This window comes from Nannobrachium achirus, assembly GCF_963921795.1.
Source record: "Nannobrachium achirus genome assembly, chromosome: 4".
In the NCBI taxonomy this organism is placed as follows: domain Eukaryota; kingdom Metazoa; phylum Chordata; class Actinopteri; order Myctophiformes; family Myctophidae; genus Nannobrachium; species Nannobrachium achirus.
Genome location: NC_137813.1, coordinates 44,780,079 through 44,801,223, shown reverse-complemented (window position 1 = coordinate 44,801,223; position 21,145 = coordinate 44,780,079). Strand labels below are relative to the sequence as shown.

The 21,145-nt window shown below is 40.6% G+C and overlaps 3 protein-coding genes across 4 annotated transcripts in view; all 3 read right to left on the bottom strand.

Annotated features, from left to right (window-relative positions):
• Positions 1-4,706, bottom strand: part of trip10a (thyroid hormone receptor interactor 10a) — a 39,764-nt gene extending 35,058 nt beyond the window's left edge. For both annotated transcript variants that reach the window (XM_080724068.1, XM_080724069.1), the window contains exon 1: positions 4,420-4,706. In XM_080724068.1, the coding sequence (XP_080580194.1) occupies positions 4,420-4,443 (24 nt within the window). In that variant the 5' untranslated portion in view covers positions 4,444-4,706. The remainder of the gene's footprint in view (positions 1-4,419) is intronic.
• Positions 4,707-6,096: 1,390 nt separating this feature from the next.
• On the bottom strand, positions 6,097-7,904 carry LOC308282931 (intercellular adhesion molecule 2-like; the record flags this gene model as incomplete). The annotated part of the gene is made up of 4 exons (XM_080723320.1): positions 7,844-7,904; positions 7,154-7,408; positions 6,551-6,886; positions 6,097-6,422 (listed from the first exon to the last, which is right to left on the bottom strand). The coding sequence occupies exons 1-4, from the start codon at positions 7,881-7,883 to the stop codon at positions 6,097-6,099; spliced, it is 957 nt and encodes a 318-aa protein (XP_080579446.1). The 5' UTR covers positions 7,884-7,904.
• Positions 7,905-7,910: 6 nt separating this feature from the next.
• On the bottom strand, positions 7,911-19,912 carry LOC308282930 (intercellular adhesion molecule 3-like; the record flags this gene model as incomplete). The annotated part of the gene is made up of 8 exons (XM_080723319.1): positions 7,911-8,086; positions 10,982-11,210; positions 11,635-11,777; positions 16,633-16,761; positions 16,935-17,132; positions 17,833-18,162; positions 18,307-18,564; positions 19,861-19,912. Coding segments are annotated over 8 exons (1,515 nt in total), but the record flags the coding sequence as incomplete, so codon positions are not given.
• Positions 19,913-21,145: the final 1,233 nt, after the last annotated feature.

Here is a 21,145-nt window from a genome sequence, read left to right as displayed (position 1 = left end):
CTATTTTTCCGTAGTTAAAGCACAAAATAATTGAAGCGAATCCTTGTACCCAGGGCCCAGAATTTGGTGCGACACCCCTGGGTATAACTTTTACAGTATGGAGGGGGGTGGCTCTGAAAAGGGATTCCTGACAAGTTAGGCCATGTTGAGCTTGACTTGACCCCTAATTCCTAAAACCAAAAAAGACAGCCCAAATGAGTGAGTGGGACAACCCTCTGTGTAATTATAGAACAACAATGTTAGGACAGAGCCAGAGTTCTGCAATCCTTGTGGAGTAAGGACTCACTGAAAGAGACTGTTTGGATGGCTGAATCAATGTAAATAATTGGGGACGTAATGGCAGTCGATACAGACTGCCAATACAAGGTTTTGTTATGGGGGTGTGAAGGATATTTACTCCTTGCAAAATGTCCTGTGCATTTGACTTGCAAATACGGTAGGATGCAATGAAAAAGGAGTACAGTGAAATAACAAAGCAAGCTAGGTCTAGGTCTTCTGTAGGTACAACTCAAACAAGTACTGCAGATTTATGACTAATACAAATATTTAACGCAAACAAATGTGCAGTAGGTATCCACGACTACACTAATCAAATGTTTCAAACATAGGGATATTATGTCCCCTACGGATTCTAGTATTTAGTCTAGTATTCTATTGTATATTGGAGAAAAGTTAACAGTATCCGATACATTGACATCAGATCCAAATCATTATGTAGTCCACGCTTTAACATATTCAAATGTGTTGCACAGTCAGTCTTCAACAGTCCTTAATTAAGGACAGTGATAATGCACATTAAAAATATGTTATTAGACTGTCACTGAAAACAGATAATGGTATAATTCTTCATCCCTGCCACCCGAGTACCAACACTTTGGTGCAAAATTGATGCTACTTTACATGTCCTGTCCAATTTCCTTGGAATATCCAGAGCATCTCATTCTCCTCATGACCGTTCTTGAATGAATGTCAAGATAATCATAACTCCACTAGCGTTCACACAGAACTTTCATTCAAAAAGGAGAGAGAAAAGGGTATTTATTTAGGATGGATGCATGAAAGCAAAATTATCAATAAAGACCCAACAGATTGCAGCCTTGATGGCTTATGATGTTGTACCCTTCCTACATAGCCTACCACTGCCTCCATCACCCGACACAAAGAGAACAATGCTTGAGAGAACAAAGCAGTGTCATCAATTAACAGAATAATTTATAAACGAGTCACCATCAGAAGCCACCAGTCTGGTTCTCCATGATTAGAGTGAATGTTTGTACCCCGAGTCACCCAGAACCTCATGGGCCGCGGCGCACACAGCCAGACCTGCCACACTACGGACGGCAGATTTTGACATTGGCCTAGTAGCACTCTCTATCAGGGCTTAAAACCCGGCAGTGATCTTCAACAGTGAAAAGTTGTGGCTTAAAATAGCCACTGGATTAACAACAACAAGGAGAGCAAGAGGACAGATGACATAGACTAGAGCAACCCTGCCTACAAGGGAGGTTCCTTGGCCAAACATTAACAAGACCAATTACACTACTCGTCAGGCCTTGCCAAGTCTGCAACTTCCAGACACAGATGGGACCAATATAAACAAAGTAGCACCCTCATATTAAAAGTAATATCTGTTTAGGCAATTTAAAACAAAATCAGGCTGTTGTTACGCATAGTGATTAGTGATGATGGCTAGAAATGATGCCTAAACCTAACCCAAACCCTGACCCTAACCTCAGTGGGGCTGAGGGAACATAGGGTCGAGGGAACATAGCCATGATCCCGACCAGAAGAATCCCTGAAAGAAATTAGTAAACAACGTAAGAGAAGAGAACAGATTCCTCTAATTGCACGACAAGGCCTAATTAATACTGGAATATGGATAGGTTCCTCTATAACTCCATCAAATTAGGACAAAACTAATTAGGCTGTCGCACCAGGATTGAAGGAGGACAGAGGGAACAGGCCTAGGGGAGACTCTCTATAATGAGGTCAGAACCTCACCACCCTCCTCTTTGAAATGCTCCATTTACACATTCTGATACAGTGAGTGAGAGTGTAGTAGTAGCCATGTACTATACAGACAAAAACTTTCAGTGGTCAAGGCAATAAAGTGTTGTTTGGTATGATCTGAAAACTATGTTCGATTTAATTTAACTAAAACCATTAAAACTGAGGAAGCATCCGTGTCATTTTAGATTTCTTTGGCTATTAAAAAAAACAGCAGATATACAAGCTCATAGCACGTCACTTCGTGCCGCGAACTTGTAGATCTGCTATTCTTGAAAAATCATGAACATTTGCACAAATCTTTAAATATATATACATTTGCAAACATGTTTTTACTCAAATATTTGCTTCTGGGGGGGTCCCTGGAGCAAAATATTTTAAGATGGGGGTCGGCGGCCAAATCCATCATTTTGGGGGTCCTTGACATGAAAAGGTTTTTCCGAAAAACTATTAAGGAAGACACTGAAGCAGCCTCAGGTTTTAATGGGTTAAAGTATTCTCGATGTTAGCTCTGGTGTCTGGTCCATAGCGTTTGTGAGCTATCTCGATGTATACCCTCATGACACTTTACACTTGTTGGATCACCCTGTCCAAGTTCTGGCTTGTAGTCTGCAAGTCAGCAGTCCAAGGCAAGCCTCACCATCACTCCAATCCAACATGTGATATTCATGAGCTCTTGTGTCCTGAAGTGATCAATAACCAACATCAAGCTTTCCTCTCACCCAATCACTCAGAAGGCATCAACAAATATAAGCATTTTATTGCGAGCGTAGGTCGCAAGTTTAGTATGTGAACGGTCACAGCTTGTCTGTCTGTCTGTATGTATGTATCTCTGTCTATAACGCCTGACACTGTGGTTCTATGGGTTTGTCGCTCTGTCATCATGCTCTGACGTCACTGTGATGTCAGGAACCACTCTTAACAGAATGGGTTTGCCGCTCTGACAGCATGCTCTGGCTTCACTGTGATGTCACACTAACAGAACTATATGGAGTTCCCTAATGTAATCAATATTAAGCCCATATCTAACAGGACTTCATATGGGAATGCCATATATGGAGGCCACAACGGCCACATACAACACTAATGGCTGTTTCTACAGACAGGGATCTCCATGTATGGGCATAAAAGGGTATGATGTCAGATGTCATAGACATCATAGGATTTTCACATAACGAATAACTGAGTAAGCATGTTTGGGCTCTCACAGAATATCTCCGTATACAGTACATGGAACTCCATATATGGATACCAGGGGTCTCCATATATGGGTAACTGGTCCGATATACATCACTGGCCAGATGGCCAAGAATTTCCCTGAGGCGTCTTACTAGTTAGTAATCAAGTAAGGAAAGAGCAGAAGAAACGAAGATCATCATCCTCTTCAACAGTTTTATTGTTAACATGCAAGCACAACAAATTGCAGTGTAAAGTAAACCACAATTTAGATAGATAGATAGATAGATAGATAGATAGATAGATAGATAGATAGATAGATAGATAGATAGATAGATGTGGCTATTACACATATTTACAAATAATAGAAATGAAAAATATTAAACATAAGCAATTTAAAAGTACAGAAACTGCCAATGCAAGTACAACATATAAGAAATAAAGTAACAAAATACAACAAACAAAATACAATCTGGTTAGATCATCAATAGTAGTCCCAGACTCCCAGCTCCTAGTAGTGTAACCAGGCTTGTTGTCATTGGGCTGCAAATTATTTGTCAAGTCACACGCCACTCATTTGACAGGTAGGTAGGACAAGGACAACTCATCATCCATTCCAACCAGTGGAGAAGCAAGGCAATGCATGTTGCATCAATCTCCATCAATTTAAACGACAACATGTAAAAATTCACGTAGGAAAAACAAAAACAAAAAAGCAATACTTATTTGATCATGAATCAATAAACGAATGTGTTCCACAAAGGATAAGCCCGCCTGAACATGCAGATTGACTCTACATGATGTGTTACATTTGACTGAATCTCTGCGCACATGGACGTTTAGGTGATGTGGTGATTTAAACCTAATCATAACGGTGACGCTCACCGAAAAGATTAAACGTACAAGCGACAAACAACGCGACGTGTTGTTGTTTGCTTGCAGATCTGTTCTGTACGACACCGTGTTCTGTCTGTAGACTGTACTATGTGTCTTGGTCTGCAGCTCACTGCTTGTGCAGTTCCAATCGGCTAACGTTAGCACACTGTGTATCAGTGTCAGTAGCGGGTAGCAGCTTAGCTTTCCTCCCCTGCATCTTGTTTCACCTCAAAGCAGAGTACAGTTAGGAGGTCAAACCGTAACCACGCAACAATGCGACACTATTTTTTTTATCTACAACAACTATTCAATAAAACAACGCGTCAATAACGCTCTCCACCCAGCTCTCACTCAACTCACCCACAGGTCCGTTCCCCAGTCCATGTTCAACTTGTATATCCCTCTCTGAATACAAAGAACTTCTTCAAAGTTGATTCCCAACAACACTGGAGGAGGAGGAGGACGCCCTGCTCTGATCTGATGTGATCCAGCCCAGATCTGAGATCTTCTCAACGTAACCGAATCACTTCCCCTCTGCTCCGGTTACTTTTCAGCGACCAGCGGCCGGACGCATTCTGCCGCCGTTTATTTCACTTCAACACCGCGGGGCCGCCGACAACGAGCGGTCGCAGTCGCACTAGCCTAGTTTTTAGAGTCCAAATATTTTTTTCATAGCGAAGGAAAGGATAAACTAGCTTTCATATCGCGTCACTCCCAAATCCCTAATTCTTAAAGGGACATGTACGGCCATGGTCCATGGCCGTGATAGGCAGAGGTTCTCAAACTTTTTCATGATGTCATGGAGTTCAGTGACAGTGGACCCCCACATTTACACGTATTAACCCGTGGGTGGACCCCCAGTTGAAAAGATATGCCAGGGACCCCCATTAGAGAAGATTTTTACGGCTCTAGCAGTGTTTCCCAACCATTTTAATTTCAAGGACCCCCAGTTTGACGTGCATAAGGCTGCGGGGTCCCCATTTAATGGCATTTCTATCTCTGGGACCCCAATTTATATTGTAAAATCAAGTTAATTTAACTCTGAAACTGAAAGTGTACAAATGGAACCGAATTTGGTTACATTTTTAGGTCAAACTCTCTGAGTTACACACCCATAAGGGTCCATTTGGTTCCTAACTATCATTTAGCTGGGGACCCCCTGGAACTCCCTCAATGACCCCCCATGGGGGTCCCCAGACGGCCTGGACCCCACTTTGAGAACCAATGTCTTACATCCTTTGACCTTTCACTTAATTGCTTTTGCTTTGTCATTTAGGCTATTTTTTTTTACAAGCTGATTCTTTCATTACTGACTGGCTTCTTGAAGGCAAACGTGTCTCTATTAATCACATATCTCATCATCTGACCATAACAGCAGTAAGTCAACACTAAAGTTATGGGAAAATAAAATAAAGATTAAAGGTAATTCTGCCATAGGCCTATCATCACTTTAAACCATGGAGTTGGAACCATTGGGTAACAGTGGTTGCAAGGGGATAGTGGAGGCCGAGGGCCCTCCCTGATCCAAACGATAATGTCCACGGTTTCTTCGGTTGTAGTAAAACACAAGGCAGATGATGATTATTGTGAGGATGATCAGTGGAATTATCCATAACCAATGGTTGGCTGCTGTGGTGGATTCATCTGTAAAGTTAACAAGAAATGGTAGATTTATTCATGTAATTTCACCAGATAAATAATTAACATTCTCTTTTACATTCATAGTTTTAAGCAGCTTTGGGGTTACTTTTTACATTTGTATTCTATTGGTCTGTCTTTCAATGTTATACTGTAATTTATGCAACCTTCAAATAAAATGTTCAATCAATCAATCAAGTTAATGCTGCGTAAGGGTCACCGACTTTGGAGCCAATGAGGAAGCAGCAAAAACATTTATGGAGGAACTTTTAGGACAGTGCAGATTGAATGTGTGTGTGTGGGGGGGTGCTTTATGTCTCATACAGATTAGATGACAGCAAAGTAGCCTATGTCTGTGTTAAGGTCACATCAGCCATTATTATTAGCCTACTCCAGTGTTTATGTTTCCATGTTGTGCTCAGCAGCAGCACAGTAAATAATAATAATACCTTTCATCATCTTCAGTGTGATGGTCCTGTACACGTTTCCAAGCTCATTCGTGGCAAAGCAGATGTAATCCCCAGCGTGGGTAGACGTGGCTCCTGTGATACGATAAGTAGAGCTCTGGCGCCCTCCAGTGGCGGTGAGATCAACATTCCCAGCAGACTTGATCCACTGGACTGTAGGAGGAGGGTTGCCCTCAGCAATGCAAGTCAGATTCAGGTCAGTGCCAGGTTCAAATTCTGTCTCACTTCCCTGTGTAAAGCCTTCGATCACAGGCTTATCTAAAAACAAACCATCAAGCACATAGAATTTAATGTTACCATCATTCAGTATTTATTTCTAAATAAGGAATAATTCTAATAGTGCTGAGTGTAAACATTGTGTGATGACAGGTAAGTGGAGAACCTACAGCGCACAGAAACAGTCAAAGGTGATGAAGTCTTAGTAGGAGGTGGCTGCGGTCCATCCGGTCCCAAGTCCAGCTGGGCCTCACATCGGTACTGTGCTCCATGGTCAGTTCTACTGGGAATGATTCTGATCGAGTGATTTGCGTCCTTAGGGAGAGCATCAGCTCCATCAAACGCATGTTCTGGTACTGGGATGGAGTTATTTTGGCGGTACCACTTCACAGTGAGGTTCTGCAGTGGAGCAACCTGGATGATATTACACTGTAGCTGATACTCTGTGCCTTCATACATTGGCCTAGTTTGATTCACCTGAGAGATTTTCACAGCATCTGGAGTCTCTATAGACAAAAAGGATAATAATAATAATAATAATTTAACGTTAATCACATGAACCCTAGATCCCCAATTCTGGGGGTGAACATTTCGGCATTATTATCAGATCTACAAGTACAGGCTATTTTCGAATCTGGTCAACGAACTATGGAGTTTAAATGGTTAAATATCACTGATGTACTATACCTACAGTATAGATTAGATAAATAGATAGATAGATGGATGGATAGATAGATAGATAAAATGGTGTCATAAGTATTACTGGTACTTACTATACAAAGTGACCGTTAGCTCCTTCTCGTGTTGTGTATCAGTATTAATGTAGCAGGAGGGCTTTATTTTCCAGTCTGTCAAGTTGTCCACTGTCCAAGTGACATACGTGACTTTTTCCATCATTTCTGTGCCCCCAACCTCGGACTCCCAACCCATCCCATCGTGGTCAGGAGAAGATGTACTGCAGTTGACTGAAACTGAATCTCCATATCGTACCACCACTCTGGCAGGCTTCAGCACGAGAGGATGAATATCTAGCAAGAAGCACACACACATCCAATCAAAATAAAGCTTCAGTTAATGCACAAGAAGGTTCAGCCAATAATAAAGTCGATTATAAGACAGCTTAAAATCAGTTTAAGCCTAAGTTTAAAGCTGCATTTCAACTGTACAAATACACTGCTTTATACGACTGCCTTTGTTGTAAACAAGTCTCCATTTCAACTACAATCTTTAGTTGATATTTATTCTTTGATTTTGCGTCATTATATAAAGCAACTTTGTGTTTGAATTTGAAAATGATATATTATGCCCACAGAAACATGCCTGATGAAGCTGGTATTGTTTAATGCATTGTTGAAAATGGTTTATTTAAATTTGTTGTCTGAGCTGTTTTACATGGAATATTGTGCTCTCCTGATATAAGTCATTGAGAAGACATGAAATGTAATAAATGTTGTGATACATACATTCTATGGTGATGTCAATAGACATATTGGTCCGGCCCATTGTATTATTGGCTTCCAATATAAATGCTCCTGATTGCATCCTGGTGAGGGGTGCTGATGCATCGATCAGTTTCCCTCCATGATACCAGCGGAGGGTGGCAGGTGGGTTTCCATCAGCACGGCAGGGCATCTTATTGAGCGTGAACTCTCTAACACCAGTTACACCACTGTAATGACTTGGACAGTCTTGGATCACAGGCTTATCTACAAACAAACCAAGTAATAGCATTTAATGTCACCATCATTCAGTCATTATTATTAATGACTTAACAACTCTTGTTATGCCCATGTAACATGGGCTGTTTAATCATGTTACTTCCAGCTGAGAAATACAGACAGATTTAAATATTTCCTTTCATTTGGAGACCTTGAAAATGTCATTCATGCTTTTATTTAATCACATTTAGACTTTTGTAATTCCCTCGGCTCAGCAAAAAAGTTAAATCCCATCTCCAATTGGTACAGATTGGTCCTGGTGCGCATACCACATAGGCTCTGTGTAGCCTGCGGCGGGTTGCTGCTTCAATTCTCGAGCCCAACCCGATTTTGCTGCTTGTCACTCCCTGTCTCTCTTCCTGTTTCCTGTCAGTCTGCTATCCTAGTATCAACAGCCAACAGTCCAAAAAACACACAAAAAAAAAAAAGAATTCAGCTGATAGACTGACTAACTGAGAAATTCTGAGAAACGCGACCATATCACACCCATCTTATTGATTTTAAGATTTTGCTAATGGCTTTTAAAGCCCTGCAAGGACAGACTCCCAGTCTCATTTTAGATATGATGGCCTGTGTACAGCCTCAGATCCTCATATTGGGCCTTCCTGGTTGTTCCTAAAACTCCTCCTCACTTGGGGGGGATCAGGCTTTTTCAGCCCAGGCACCTAGGCTTTGGATTTCTGGTGTCACAAAAAAAATCGAAAATTCATAATTTCCATAGAGATTTACAAAAATATTTAGAACAGTCAGAACAGTCATCATAATTACTTACATAAGATGTCAACATATAGCGTGTGATTTGTAGTTCCGTGTTCGTTGGTTGCTCTGAGAGTGTAGTTTCCACTGTCACGCCTTGTCGATGGCTTTTGCACCTGCTGTCCATCTTTGAACCAGGTGAGCTGAGGCTCTGGTTTTCCATCAGGTTTACACAGAAGACTGTTCTCATCATTCTCCTTAACGTCATAGCGACCCTCACAGGCAAATGTTGGTCCATCTGCGAAGAATGCATTATATTAATAAAAGAAATGATGGCACACCACAATAATCTATGTTGCATTGCCATTCATACAAATAAAATAAATGTTGTCATACATACATTCTACGGTGATGTCAATAGACATATTGGTCTGGCCCATGTTATTCTGGGCTACCAATATAAATGTCCCTGATTGCATTCTGGTGAGGGGCGTAGATGCATTGATCCTACTCTCCCCATGATACCAGTGGACGGTGGCAGGTGGGAATCCATCAGCACGGCAGGGCAACGTACTGAGAGTGAACGAGTGTTCAGCACCACGGAAATTACTTGGACAGTCACCTTGGATCACAGGCTTATCTACAAACAAAACAAGTACATAGCATTTCATGTTACCGCTATTCAGAAATTATTTCATTCTAATATTGCTGTAAACTGAAGCTGGGACCCAAAATCAGAATATGGACGTAAAGGATTCAAGTGGTTAATATAAAAAAGGAGAAAAAAAAGTTTCTATCACACAAAGATTTGGAGGACCCCCGGTAGTAACTCTGAGGACCCCCTAGGGGTCCCGGACCCCCTGTTGAAGACCCCTGCCATAGAGATTTACATAAATATGTATATCAATTATTTTAAGCCTAGAATCAAGCCATCCAGGATTCTGGTGAATCATGACCATAAAATCTTTGATTCTGAAAATGTATGTATTTTTTGTAGTGTATTTTGCCTATGTCTGGTTTAAGTTTAATCCCTCTGTATTTGTTATTATTACCTCCCTCACAGAAAAGGTCAGAGAGAGAAAGATAAGGCTGGCTGGGCACTGTGCCAGGCACTCTGAACTGATGGCGAGCCCATTTACACCGTAGGAGCTAACCTAAGGCACAGCTAGGAGGGGAAAGAGGTGCAAAACACTACATGGACATACTGCGACGTGACAGTGGAGCCAGCAACACTGCTGAGCTCCGGATCCTGTTGCTAGATGGGATGGAGTAGAGGGCAGCAATTCAGGAGTCCTGAGTTGGTGTCAGCTATAGTCCAAATACTCACATCACATAATCGTTATTATTTGGTTTAATTAACGTTGTTTTATCCTAAAACGTTGTTTTATTTCTTTGTGGATATCTCGCTGCTCTTTTTTTTTTACCTTGTTCTGTAAACACTTTGGAACTTTGGAAAAGTCTTATACAAATAAAGTTCATTAATATTTGCATGATAGCAGTGGCAGGACAGTCATCATAATTACTTACATAAGATGTCAACATATAGCGTGTGATTTGTTGTTCCGTGTTCGTTGGTTGCTCTGAGGGTGTAGTTTCCACTGTCACGCCTTGTCGATGGCTTGTGCACCTCCTGTCCATCTTTGAACCAGCTGACACGAGGCTCTGGTTTTCCATCAGGTTTACACAGAAGACTGTTCTCATCATTCTCCTTAACCTCATAGCGGCCCTCACAGTCAAATGTAGGTCCATCTGCGAAGAATGCGTTATATTAATCAAAACAAATGATGGCACACCACAACAATGTATGTTGCATTCAGAAGTATGAAATGTGATAAATCCTGTCATACATACATTCTATGGTGATGTCAATAGACATATTGGTCTGGCCCCTGAAATTATGGGCTTTCGTTATAAATGTCCCTGATTGCATCCTGGTGAGGGGCGTAGATGCATCGATCTGTCTCCCCTCATGATACCAGTGGACAGTGGCAGGTGGGAATCCATCAGCACGGCAGGGCAACGTACTGAGAGTGAACGAGTGTTCAACACCACTGAAATGACTTGGACAGCCTTGGATCACAGGCTTAGCTACAAACAAATCAAGTAATAACATCTCATGTTACCTTCATTCAATAATTATTTCTAAATAATGAATCATTCTTATATTGCTGTAAAGTGTGAACCTACAGAACACAAGAACAGTCAAAGGTGATGAAGTCTTAGTAGGAGGTGGCTGTGGTCCATCTGGTCCCAAGTCGAGCTGGGCCTCACATCGGTACTTTGCTCCATGGTCAGTTCTACTAGGAATGATTCTGATCGAGTGAATTTCATCCTTAGGGAGAGCATCGGCTGCATCAAACTCAGGTACTGGTCCTGGGATGGAGTTATTTTGGTGGTACCACTTCACAGTGAGGTTCTGCAGTGGAGCAACCTTGATGATTTTACACTGTAGCTGATACTCTTTGCCTTCATACATTGGCCCAGTGTGATTCACCTGAGATATTCTCACAGCATCTGGAGTCTCTATAGACAATAATAATAATGATTATTATTATTTTAAAGTTGATCACATGAACCCTAACACCTCTATTCTGGGGTGAACATTTGTAGTACTGGCTCACAATGTTGTGAAAATAAATAACAATAATAAATAACAATTATCACATATCTGAGCCTGCCATGCTTATTGTGCTACTAATAGTACATGAATGGTACTGGTACTTACTATACAAAGTGACAGGTAGCTTCTTCTCGTGTTGTTCTTCACCAATATTAATGTAGCAGGAGGGCTCTATTGCCCAGTTTGTCAAGTTGTCCAATGTCCAAGTGACATACGTGACTTTTTCCATCATTTCTGTGCCCCCAACCTCGGACTCCCAACCCATCCCATTGTGGTCAGGAGAAGATGTACTGCAGTTGACTGAAACTGAATCTCCATATCGTACCACCACTCTGGCAGGCTTCAGCACGAGAGGGTGAATGTCTAACAAGAAGCAAAGCACATTAGTAGAGGAAAAAATAGGCCAGAAGTTGACCATACCCCTACCCGGGGTAGAACAAAACGCGACATAGTTTTTTCATATCTTTAGGATGTCCCTTTCATGAAATGGATTGTCCCGAGTTTTGCTTTTACTGCAAAAGTCATGAAATTGATCCATGAAGGGACTCACCACATAAGCAAAAAAACGCCTATCCTGAAAGATGGAGTTCCAAGTCAAACCTTTGTCATTTTCTACCTGCAGGTTGTTTTCACCTCATACTTGCACAGAAGGTCTACAGGTAGTGTCCTTACATCCCAGAACAATCAGAATGCAAAAATATGGTTCTGTTTTGAATCTGCTGCCTTTTATATAAGGACCTTCTATAGGCGGAAATGACATTCCTAAGGAAAATTCCCCTGTAATCCTTCTATAAGGGGTAGTACAAACTATGACAAAGTTTTTTCATAACTTTTACTTGTCCTCTTCATGAAATGGATGGTCAGTAGTTTTGCTTTTACTGCAAAAGTCATGAAATTGATCCATGAAGGGACTCACCACATAGGCAAAAAATACGCCTACCCTGAAAGATGGAGTTCCAAGTCAATCCTTTGTAATTTTCTATTGCTGGTTGTTTTTACCTCATTCTTGCACAGATGGTCTACAGGTAGCGTCCTTAAATCCCAAAATAATCAGAATGCAAAAAAGTGATTTACCAAGAAAGGGCAGAAATATCCCCACAAGTTAATCATACACCATTTCCACTTACTGGTAGGGAAGGAGCTGGAAACAAGGGCCTACTACAAACTTGATATCCCGGTATCAATAAGCTTTGGGCTTATCAAGCTTGTTATTAAGCATAGCGGCCCATGACATCATGTTTAAATAATCAAGACAAGAGGCGATTAATACATTGTTACAGTACTATTCATAATATATAGCCATTTAACACTTACTGCACACTAATGAATGATTTTCTAAAGATATTAAATGACAATATTTTTTACTTTTGTCTATTCTCATCCTCAAACTCAGACTCACAACAACTGGCCAATGCAAAAAGATACCAGTTCTATTCAGAATCTCACATCTCACATCTTCCCACAAAATATTATAAAGCGCTCAACAGTGGGCTCGATAAAAGCCCATGGGTCAATAAGCAGGATCGATAAGGTGCTCATTATCAATACAAATTAACAAACTCCATTCAGATTGTCAATAGGGAATACACCAACAACCAAAATAAACCAGAGGAATATGTCATAATATGCTTGTATTGTGAATCAGGAGTTTTTCTATATATGTGTGCCATTCTTACTGCATGCCAAATAATCAAACAGCAGCTTTTTCTCATTTTAATTTATTTCGTTTATTTCTTTTTCAATATTTTCATATCAACAACTAATTTGAGTGTGAGGGGGACTGACCAATTTGCAAAGCTGGTCAATGGATACAAAGCTGTGATCTCCCAAATTCAGACATAATTTTGTCAGGAGTTTGTTCGTGACGTAATCGGCTGTGTATCTATTGGTCAATGGCTGGTCAATGAATTAATTGAATTCAGTCTTACTATTTATGTTATGGTAATAAATATGGTATGATGGTATATATTATTATAATATAAACGGTAAGAAGGAATTCAGTTCCCAGTGGATTACAACCAAGGGCCACTACAATGCTCTACAGTCAAGGCTGGTCCACAAGGCACAAGCTGGTATAAAAGGATTGTGTCATTTCTTGTTTATTTTAGTTTACAGGCAATGTACTGTAAATACAGGAGCAATATTATGTACAACACAATCCCACAGAGAGACATTGAGGCACGTACTACTTTGACTGCAACAATCCTTATCATAGCAGTAGAGTTGGGTGAGGTCTCTTACTGCTTGGTGCAGGCTATTTTTTGAACAGGACAGGCTTTAGTGATGTATCCTTTAGCATCCAACCCTTCCCAACTGGATTCCACAAAAGGGGTTTGGGGACATGATTGTGGCATCATATACTGTACCAGTTTGGTACATAGCCTGTTGAACATTCAAAAATATCCTCAGTGGGAGGCAGGTGTGAGACTGGCATGTCTGTCGTTGATGCAAGAATACAACGGAGCTCATCAAGACTAGAACACACCTGGCCCTTTGCCTTCTTTTTTAGGCCATAGAGAGTGAGGGCATATTGTCTTGAACATCCTGAAGCCTCTGGTAGACTATCTGTCAAAGCAGAGGAGGAAGCACGCACATCTCCAAAAAGTATTTACAGGTGCTGGACCAAAAATACGCACCATGAACAGAGAAGGAAGTCCGCACACTGTTTACAAGCTCCAGCGACAACTTTATTTTAATGGAACAACGTTTCAACCCTAGTGGGTCTTCTTCAGGTTTGCCTAGGGTTGAAACGTTGTTCCATTAGACTATCTGTCAAGCCAAAGGTTCTCAGACCCTGGCCTAATTTATATGTACAGTACTATGGATATACTTGTGTTGCTCGCCTACTATGTCAGTCAACAACTCCTTGGAATAGCTGCCATTTTCATGCATGCTGGTCATGGGATAGACAACGATACATCCCAATGTCTGATATTACAAATACATTGGGAGTGGCTTTGTGTGAGAGTCTTCTAGCATGGCATGCATTGACTGGATGCAATGCAACAAGCAGCCTGTTCAGAATAAGCAAAAAGCTTTCAACAAGCTGGCGAAGCACATTCATGAACTTCAGGATCTGAGAATCTTTGGCTTACTGCATGCCAAATAATCAAACATTGGTCAGTCTCCCTTACACTGCTCAAAATAGTTGTTGATTGAAAAAGAAATAAATGAAAATGAGAAAAGGCTGCTGATTATTTGGCATTAAGAATGGCGCACAAAGTGTAGTGTATTCTACTGAATATAGGCTTACATATATAATGTACTGCATTTAAGTCTGAATACCATAGACTGCTTATAGAACAATATGTTTGCTGCTTTTGAGGTGAAGAGAATTAGGCCTTGGGATGGGTGCATCTCTCCACTCCGACATGTCTCCTTTCCGACATGTCTGCATTCCGACACTAACCCTATCTCTACCCCTAACCCTAAACCTTAGGCCCATGGGAGTGTCGCCACTCCGACAATAAGAAGTCCATTTCGGAGTGGCGACATGTCGGAATGGAGAGAGCCTCCCCCTTGGGATGTAGGGACACTACCTGTAGACCATCTGTGCAATATGAGATGAAACAACCAGCAGGTAGAAAATGACAAAGGATTGACTTGGAACTCCATCTTTCAGGGTAAGCTTTTTTATGGTGAGTACCTTTATGGATCAATTTCATGACTTCTGCAGTAAAAGTAAAGCTACTGACCATCCATTTCATGAAGAGGACAAGTAAAAACACTGTCAGGGTTTGTACTACCCCTTATAGAAGATTATCTCCAGGATCACAGGGGATTTTTCCTTAGGGATGTCATTTCCGCCTATAGAAAGTCCTTATATTAAAGGCTGCAGATTCAAAACAGAACCATATTTTTGCATTCTGATTGTTCTGGGATGTAAGGACACTACTTGTAGACCATCTGTGCAAGTATGAGGTAAAAGCAACCTGCAGGTAGAAAATGACAAAGGATTGAATTGGAACCCCATCTTTCAGGGTAGGCGATTTTTGCCTACAGTATGTGGTGAGTCCCTTCATGGAACAATTTCATGACTTTGGCAGTAAAAGTAAAACTCGGGACAGTGCATTTCATGAAGGGGACATCCTAAAGATATGAAAAAACTATGTCGCGTTTTGTTCTACCCCTTATAGAAGATTATCACCAGACTTACAGGGGAACATTCCTTAGAAATGTAATTTCCGCCTATAGAAAGTCCTTATATAAAAGGCTGCAGATTCAAAACAGAACCATATTTTTGCATTCTGATTGTTCTGGGATGTAAGGACACTACCTGTGGACCATCTGTGCAAGTATGAGGTAAAAACAACCTGCAGGTAGAAAATGACAAAGTATTGACTTGGAACTCCATCTTTCAGGATAGGCGTTTTTTTGCCTATGTGATGAGTCCCTTCATGGATCAATTTCATGACTTTTGCAGTCAAAGTAAAACTTGGGACAATCCATTTCATGAAGGGGACATCCTAAAGATATGAAAAAACGATGTCGCGTTTTGTTCTACCCCGGGTAGGGGTACCTCAAAAACTAAGGCTCTTTTTTAGGATTTTTTCCTCCTCTAATACACATCCAATCAAAATAAAGTTTCAGTTAATGCACAAGAAGGATCAGCCAATAACAGACAAAAGTTGATTATGAGACATCTTAAAATCAATTTAAAGCAGCATTTCACCTATACGAATATCCAGTTTTGTTATGGAACTACCTTTGTTGTGTAAACAATTCTCCATTTCAACTACAATCTTTGGTTGATATTAGATTTTATTTGTTATTTTTTGCTTTGAAAAGTAATTACCGGTATATAAAGCAATTTTTATTTGAATTTAAAAATGATACATTATATCCACAGCAACAGGTAAAACTGGTATTGTTGAACGTATTGTTGAAAATTGATTATTTAAATTGTTTGACTGAGCTGTTTTACATGTAATGTGTTCTCCTGATCATGTCATGGGTAGGCAGTTTATAGTTTTGGAGATGCCTTTGAGCTTAATGGCAGAATAAATCAACAGTGTTGTTTTGGTGAATTGTAGATCTACTGTACCTGGAGCTGGAGTGGTCATTTCCTCTGTGGCTGGAGAGGCCATTTCCTTTGGGGTTGGCATTGAAGGGGTCATTATCACATTAACATAGATCTGCTTACTTATAGTCCCATGTTTATTAGCTGCTGTGCAATTGTAGGTTGCACTACTGTTTATTCCTGAAATGTTCAGAACACTTGATCCTTCAGCATCATGGAACCACTGGATCTGGGGAGGTGGGTTTCCTTTAGCTGTACAGTCCAGTGACACATTACTGCCCATGGTTACATCGACTGCGCTCGATACGTCCTCAAATTTAGGAGGATCTGAAAAGGAATATAGAGCTTTTACGATCACTCTCACAATGACACGATAAAGTTTCACATTTTGGCCTACGTGTGATCGGAAGTTGAAGTCCTAATTGAAGCTATTTTTTTTAAACTGTCCCTCTCAAAGCACTCACATTCCACTGAGAGGAAAATAGTAACTGTGGCGTTACCAAGGCGATTGGTAGCTACAATGACATACTCTCCGGAATCGTTCCTGGTCATGGTTGAGGAGGCATCGATCACCTTCTCTTTATGGTACCATTTAACATCAGCAGGAGGGTTCCCTTCCACTCTGCAGGGCACAGCGCTCAGGCTGAAATTACCCTCCACGTCCACGAAACGTGGTGGACACACAACCCCAGGCTTATCTGGAGATAGAGGAGAGGAGAAATAAGTGCAGAATGCTGCATGAGAACACCTGAACTGACTTGGCATGCATTTACATAGTACAAATGCATGTGTAAGAATATGTGACCTTGTTATTGTGTAATAACTATAGACCAGTGGTGGAAAAAGTTCTCAAATGTTTTACTTCAGTAAAAGTACCAATACTGCAATGTACCGTAGGAATACTCTGTTACATGTAGAAGTATGGAATTCAAAATGTACTTGAGTAAAAGTACAAAAGTATTGTGCCAACAAAATGTACTTAAAGTACCAAAAATAGAAAGTACTCATTATGCAGAATGTCCCATTTCACTTTTTTTCCTTTTTTTAAATAAAACTTTTGAAAATAGCAGATCTAAGTACAGGCTTACAATGTTCCGCCTCGCAACGCAACGCATTGTGAGCTTGTAGATTGGCTATTTTCAAATGGCCGAAATGTATATAGGTAGGGCTGAAGTGGTTAATGTATGTTTTGTAACAATAATCGAAATCTACAAAGTAACTAGTAATTAAAGTTTTCAGATAAATGTAGTGGAGTAAAAGTGCATTTGCCTCTGAAATGTTATGGAGTAGAAGTAAAAGTTCAGAAAAATGGAAATACTCAAATAAAGTACAAATGCCTCAACATAGTACAGTACCTAAATGTATTTAGTTACTTTATACCACTGACTATAGACTCACAATGCACTCGAACGCTGACAGAGTGATTAACAGGCGTTTGTGGTATCTCTGGACCCAGGTCTAGCTCAGCCACACATGTGAACTCCATTCCATCATCATCTCTGCTGAGAGTGTGCGTCAGATTGAACGACACATTGACCGGTGTTTTGCTCATGTTGCTGCTATTTGTCTCATTTTTCACAATGCTTTTGCCTCTGTACCACCTCACGGTGAGGTTTTGCACAGGAGCAACCTGGACGATGTCACACTGTAGCTGGTACTCTTTTCCTTCCTCTCCTTGAAGAGACCCATTGATGGGAATGGGAAACACAGTAATGTACTCTGGGTTCTCTGTCAGGGGGAAAAAGACTATTGGTTATGGCATTGCTTAATCACATTAACCCTGGCATCCCTCATTTTATTAAATCTATTTTCAAATAGCAAAGTATACAATAGGTCAGCCCTTTTCCCCCTAAAAAGCCCAATGTTACTTACGGTATACAGTGAGCTTTAGGTCTTTGCTGCATTGGCTTTCATTCTGGATTTGACACCGAGCCTCTGCGTCCCAGTCCGACACGTTCACTGTCCAGACAGCAAAGCCCTCCATCTCCGAGACATAGCTTCCATTTTTATCGGACCACTCTATCCCTAATTGATCACTATCTTCACTTGTGCAATTGACTTCTACTGTGTCTCCATACTGTACCACCAGCTCAGGAGGATGCAGGGTGAGAGGGCAGTCACTATCAGCATCTGTTGATACACATGAACAGGTGTTTTCATGGGTCTTAACAATGGCAATCTCCTTTCAGACACTATGCTGCACCACACGTGTTGTTACCATAGATACAGTAAAACAACACGTTTGTATTTCTGTGGCCATTTTATGTTCTGGGCTCTATTTTCGTCCATGCCTTACTTCTTATCCCTAAACCTTTTTGCCATTTTGTACTATTTTGAATATTTGAAATAGTTGATCTACAAGCTCACAACGTGTCCATGTAGAATGAATATGTTAAGTATTTTAAAATGTTACTATTCAATAAAAAAGGGCAAAGAAGTTTAGTTATAAGGGTTAAGGCATGGACGAAAATAGGCCTATAGCTGACTGTGTAGGCTACTGTCCTAAAAACCTGCAATTTGAGTTCATCCTCCTGCTATGCTTTTGTTTTCTTGACTCTCCTCTGTAACTTTTACAAAGCCTCCCTGCCTTGACCACTCAATTTCATTACGGTAGTGGGCAGTTACTCTACAGTAGCTGGTCAAATTAGAATAGGTTTCATGTCTAGTTACTGCTGTACATTGTATAACAAAGATGCATGGCTCTGATTTCCCTCTACACACAGTCTAAATAAAAGCAAACTGCCAAAAGACTTTCTTAAAAATGTTTTGTGTTTTCAGTTTTCAGTATGATCTTTCTGTTTCGTTTCATTCTTCTTCTTCTTTTTTTTTCCTGTGTTAACGGAACTGCCACCCACCACTCCCACCCCAATGTAAAAGGATATTCTAAGCAACAGTTGCAGTTTGCCCATGGAAACAAAAACAAAAGCTTTAACACCAACCCCTCCCTTTTAAACCACAAGCTCACGATGACACAAAACCATCAGCAGCGTGGGCCTATTAGGTCTTCCGCCTTTTGCGAATTTCCCTCCATTTTAGGCCATTTCAATGTCAATCTCCACTTCTGAGAGAAAATGATATGTGGTGTCGGGGTTTTCATAGTGTATTTTATCTACAATAACTTCACTCCTGGTATTAAGGTGATTGAATATTTCTACTGCAAATGTACCAAAACAACACGTGGTTAACAGGGAACATTAATAAATGCTCATGTTTTTCACATCAGTACAATAATAATAGGATTCATTAAACACATAGAACACAGTAAAACCAGTGTTCATTTAATTTGTAACTCTATGTACAAATGTTACCAAAGGCACCCATTTGGTCAACTTGGTTACATTAATTCTGTACATTTTGAGATAAGTTAACAGTGAAGATCTTACTGTGTGCCAAATCTAATCACAGTTTAGACCAGTTATAACTCACCAGCTTGTAAAAGCATCAGAATGAAAAGGCCCAGCATCCTGAGGGGCCACATGGTGGCTTTTAGAGGTAAGCCCCCATGCAGCAGGAGGATGTGGTGGGAGGGATGGATGGGAGAGATAAGGCTTGATTCAAAGGCTGTTCCTGCTTCTGCCGCCGAGGAGGCTGGACACTGGATTCAGTTGGTCCTGATGAGGAGGTTATGTCACTCACTGGAACCTGGTCAAACACCTTGCATCAACCTCCATCAATGTGCAAAGGGGAATGAGCGAGGGAACATTCAAACGCCCTGGTATGAGACAGGAAGCTGTTAACGGAAATATGTCATCAAACCACAAACGCATCAGCAAACGTGCTTTTCAGAGAAAGCCGGGGATAAAGGTCTCCTCCCATATCTTGTGTAATCTCACTGTGTATTTATCAGCAGGTTTGTCAAAGTAACTCCTAACCAAGGATTTTCTGATTTCTTTTTTTATTGAAAAATAATTTGGCGTTTGCCCCTGCACACTGTTAAAGAAGACCACTTTGAACGCAATTACCTATTTCAGCATATTATATGAATGAAACATAAGTCACACTTCACTTAACAATATGTCAATCTCTTTGCCCATTGCTGACAGATGTCTGTCGGCTGGAGATTACGGGACAGTAAAATATGAACCACCTTTTCCTTCCCTAAAATTAATTAGGCCTAGTATTAGAGCAAGATCATACCGGTATAGCTCAGTGACCATGGATATCAACAGTGATGGTGCCAAATGCATTGACACCAGGGCCACTGCTAGAGCTAGAGGGTACCATGAGGTGCCATACATATGAACCGGTATACAGTACTGTAGGTCATCACATCACATCTGTACATAATGTGCTTTCAGAAAAGGGAAGTAAATCTTGGAATGACCAACCACTTAAGGTAGTGTGCCTTACATATTCCACTTTCAAGACCCATCTGAAACAGTGGCTCAGGGCAAACAAGAACTGTGATATTTATTGTAAATATGTTGTAAATTATCAATCATGTAATGTATCTGTTTTTTGTTACCTACCTAGGGTGCCTACCTTTGATCAAACATGGTGGAGCAAGATTTTAGGTGCACAAATGTACAGTATATTTTGTATATCTATGATCACTAATACAGTATATTCTGTAAATTTTACATTCTGTGTATTACATTTTTTTTTATTTTGCAACATAGACATAGATATAAATCCTACCTCAATTACCCAAAATGTACAATGATACAATCATTGCCTAGTCATTCACTATGAAAATGTCTTCCACATCATT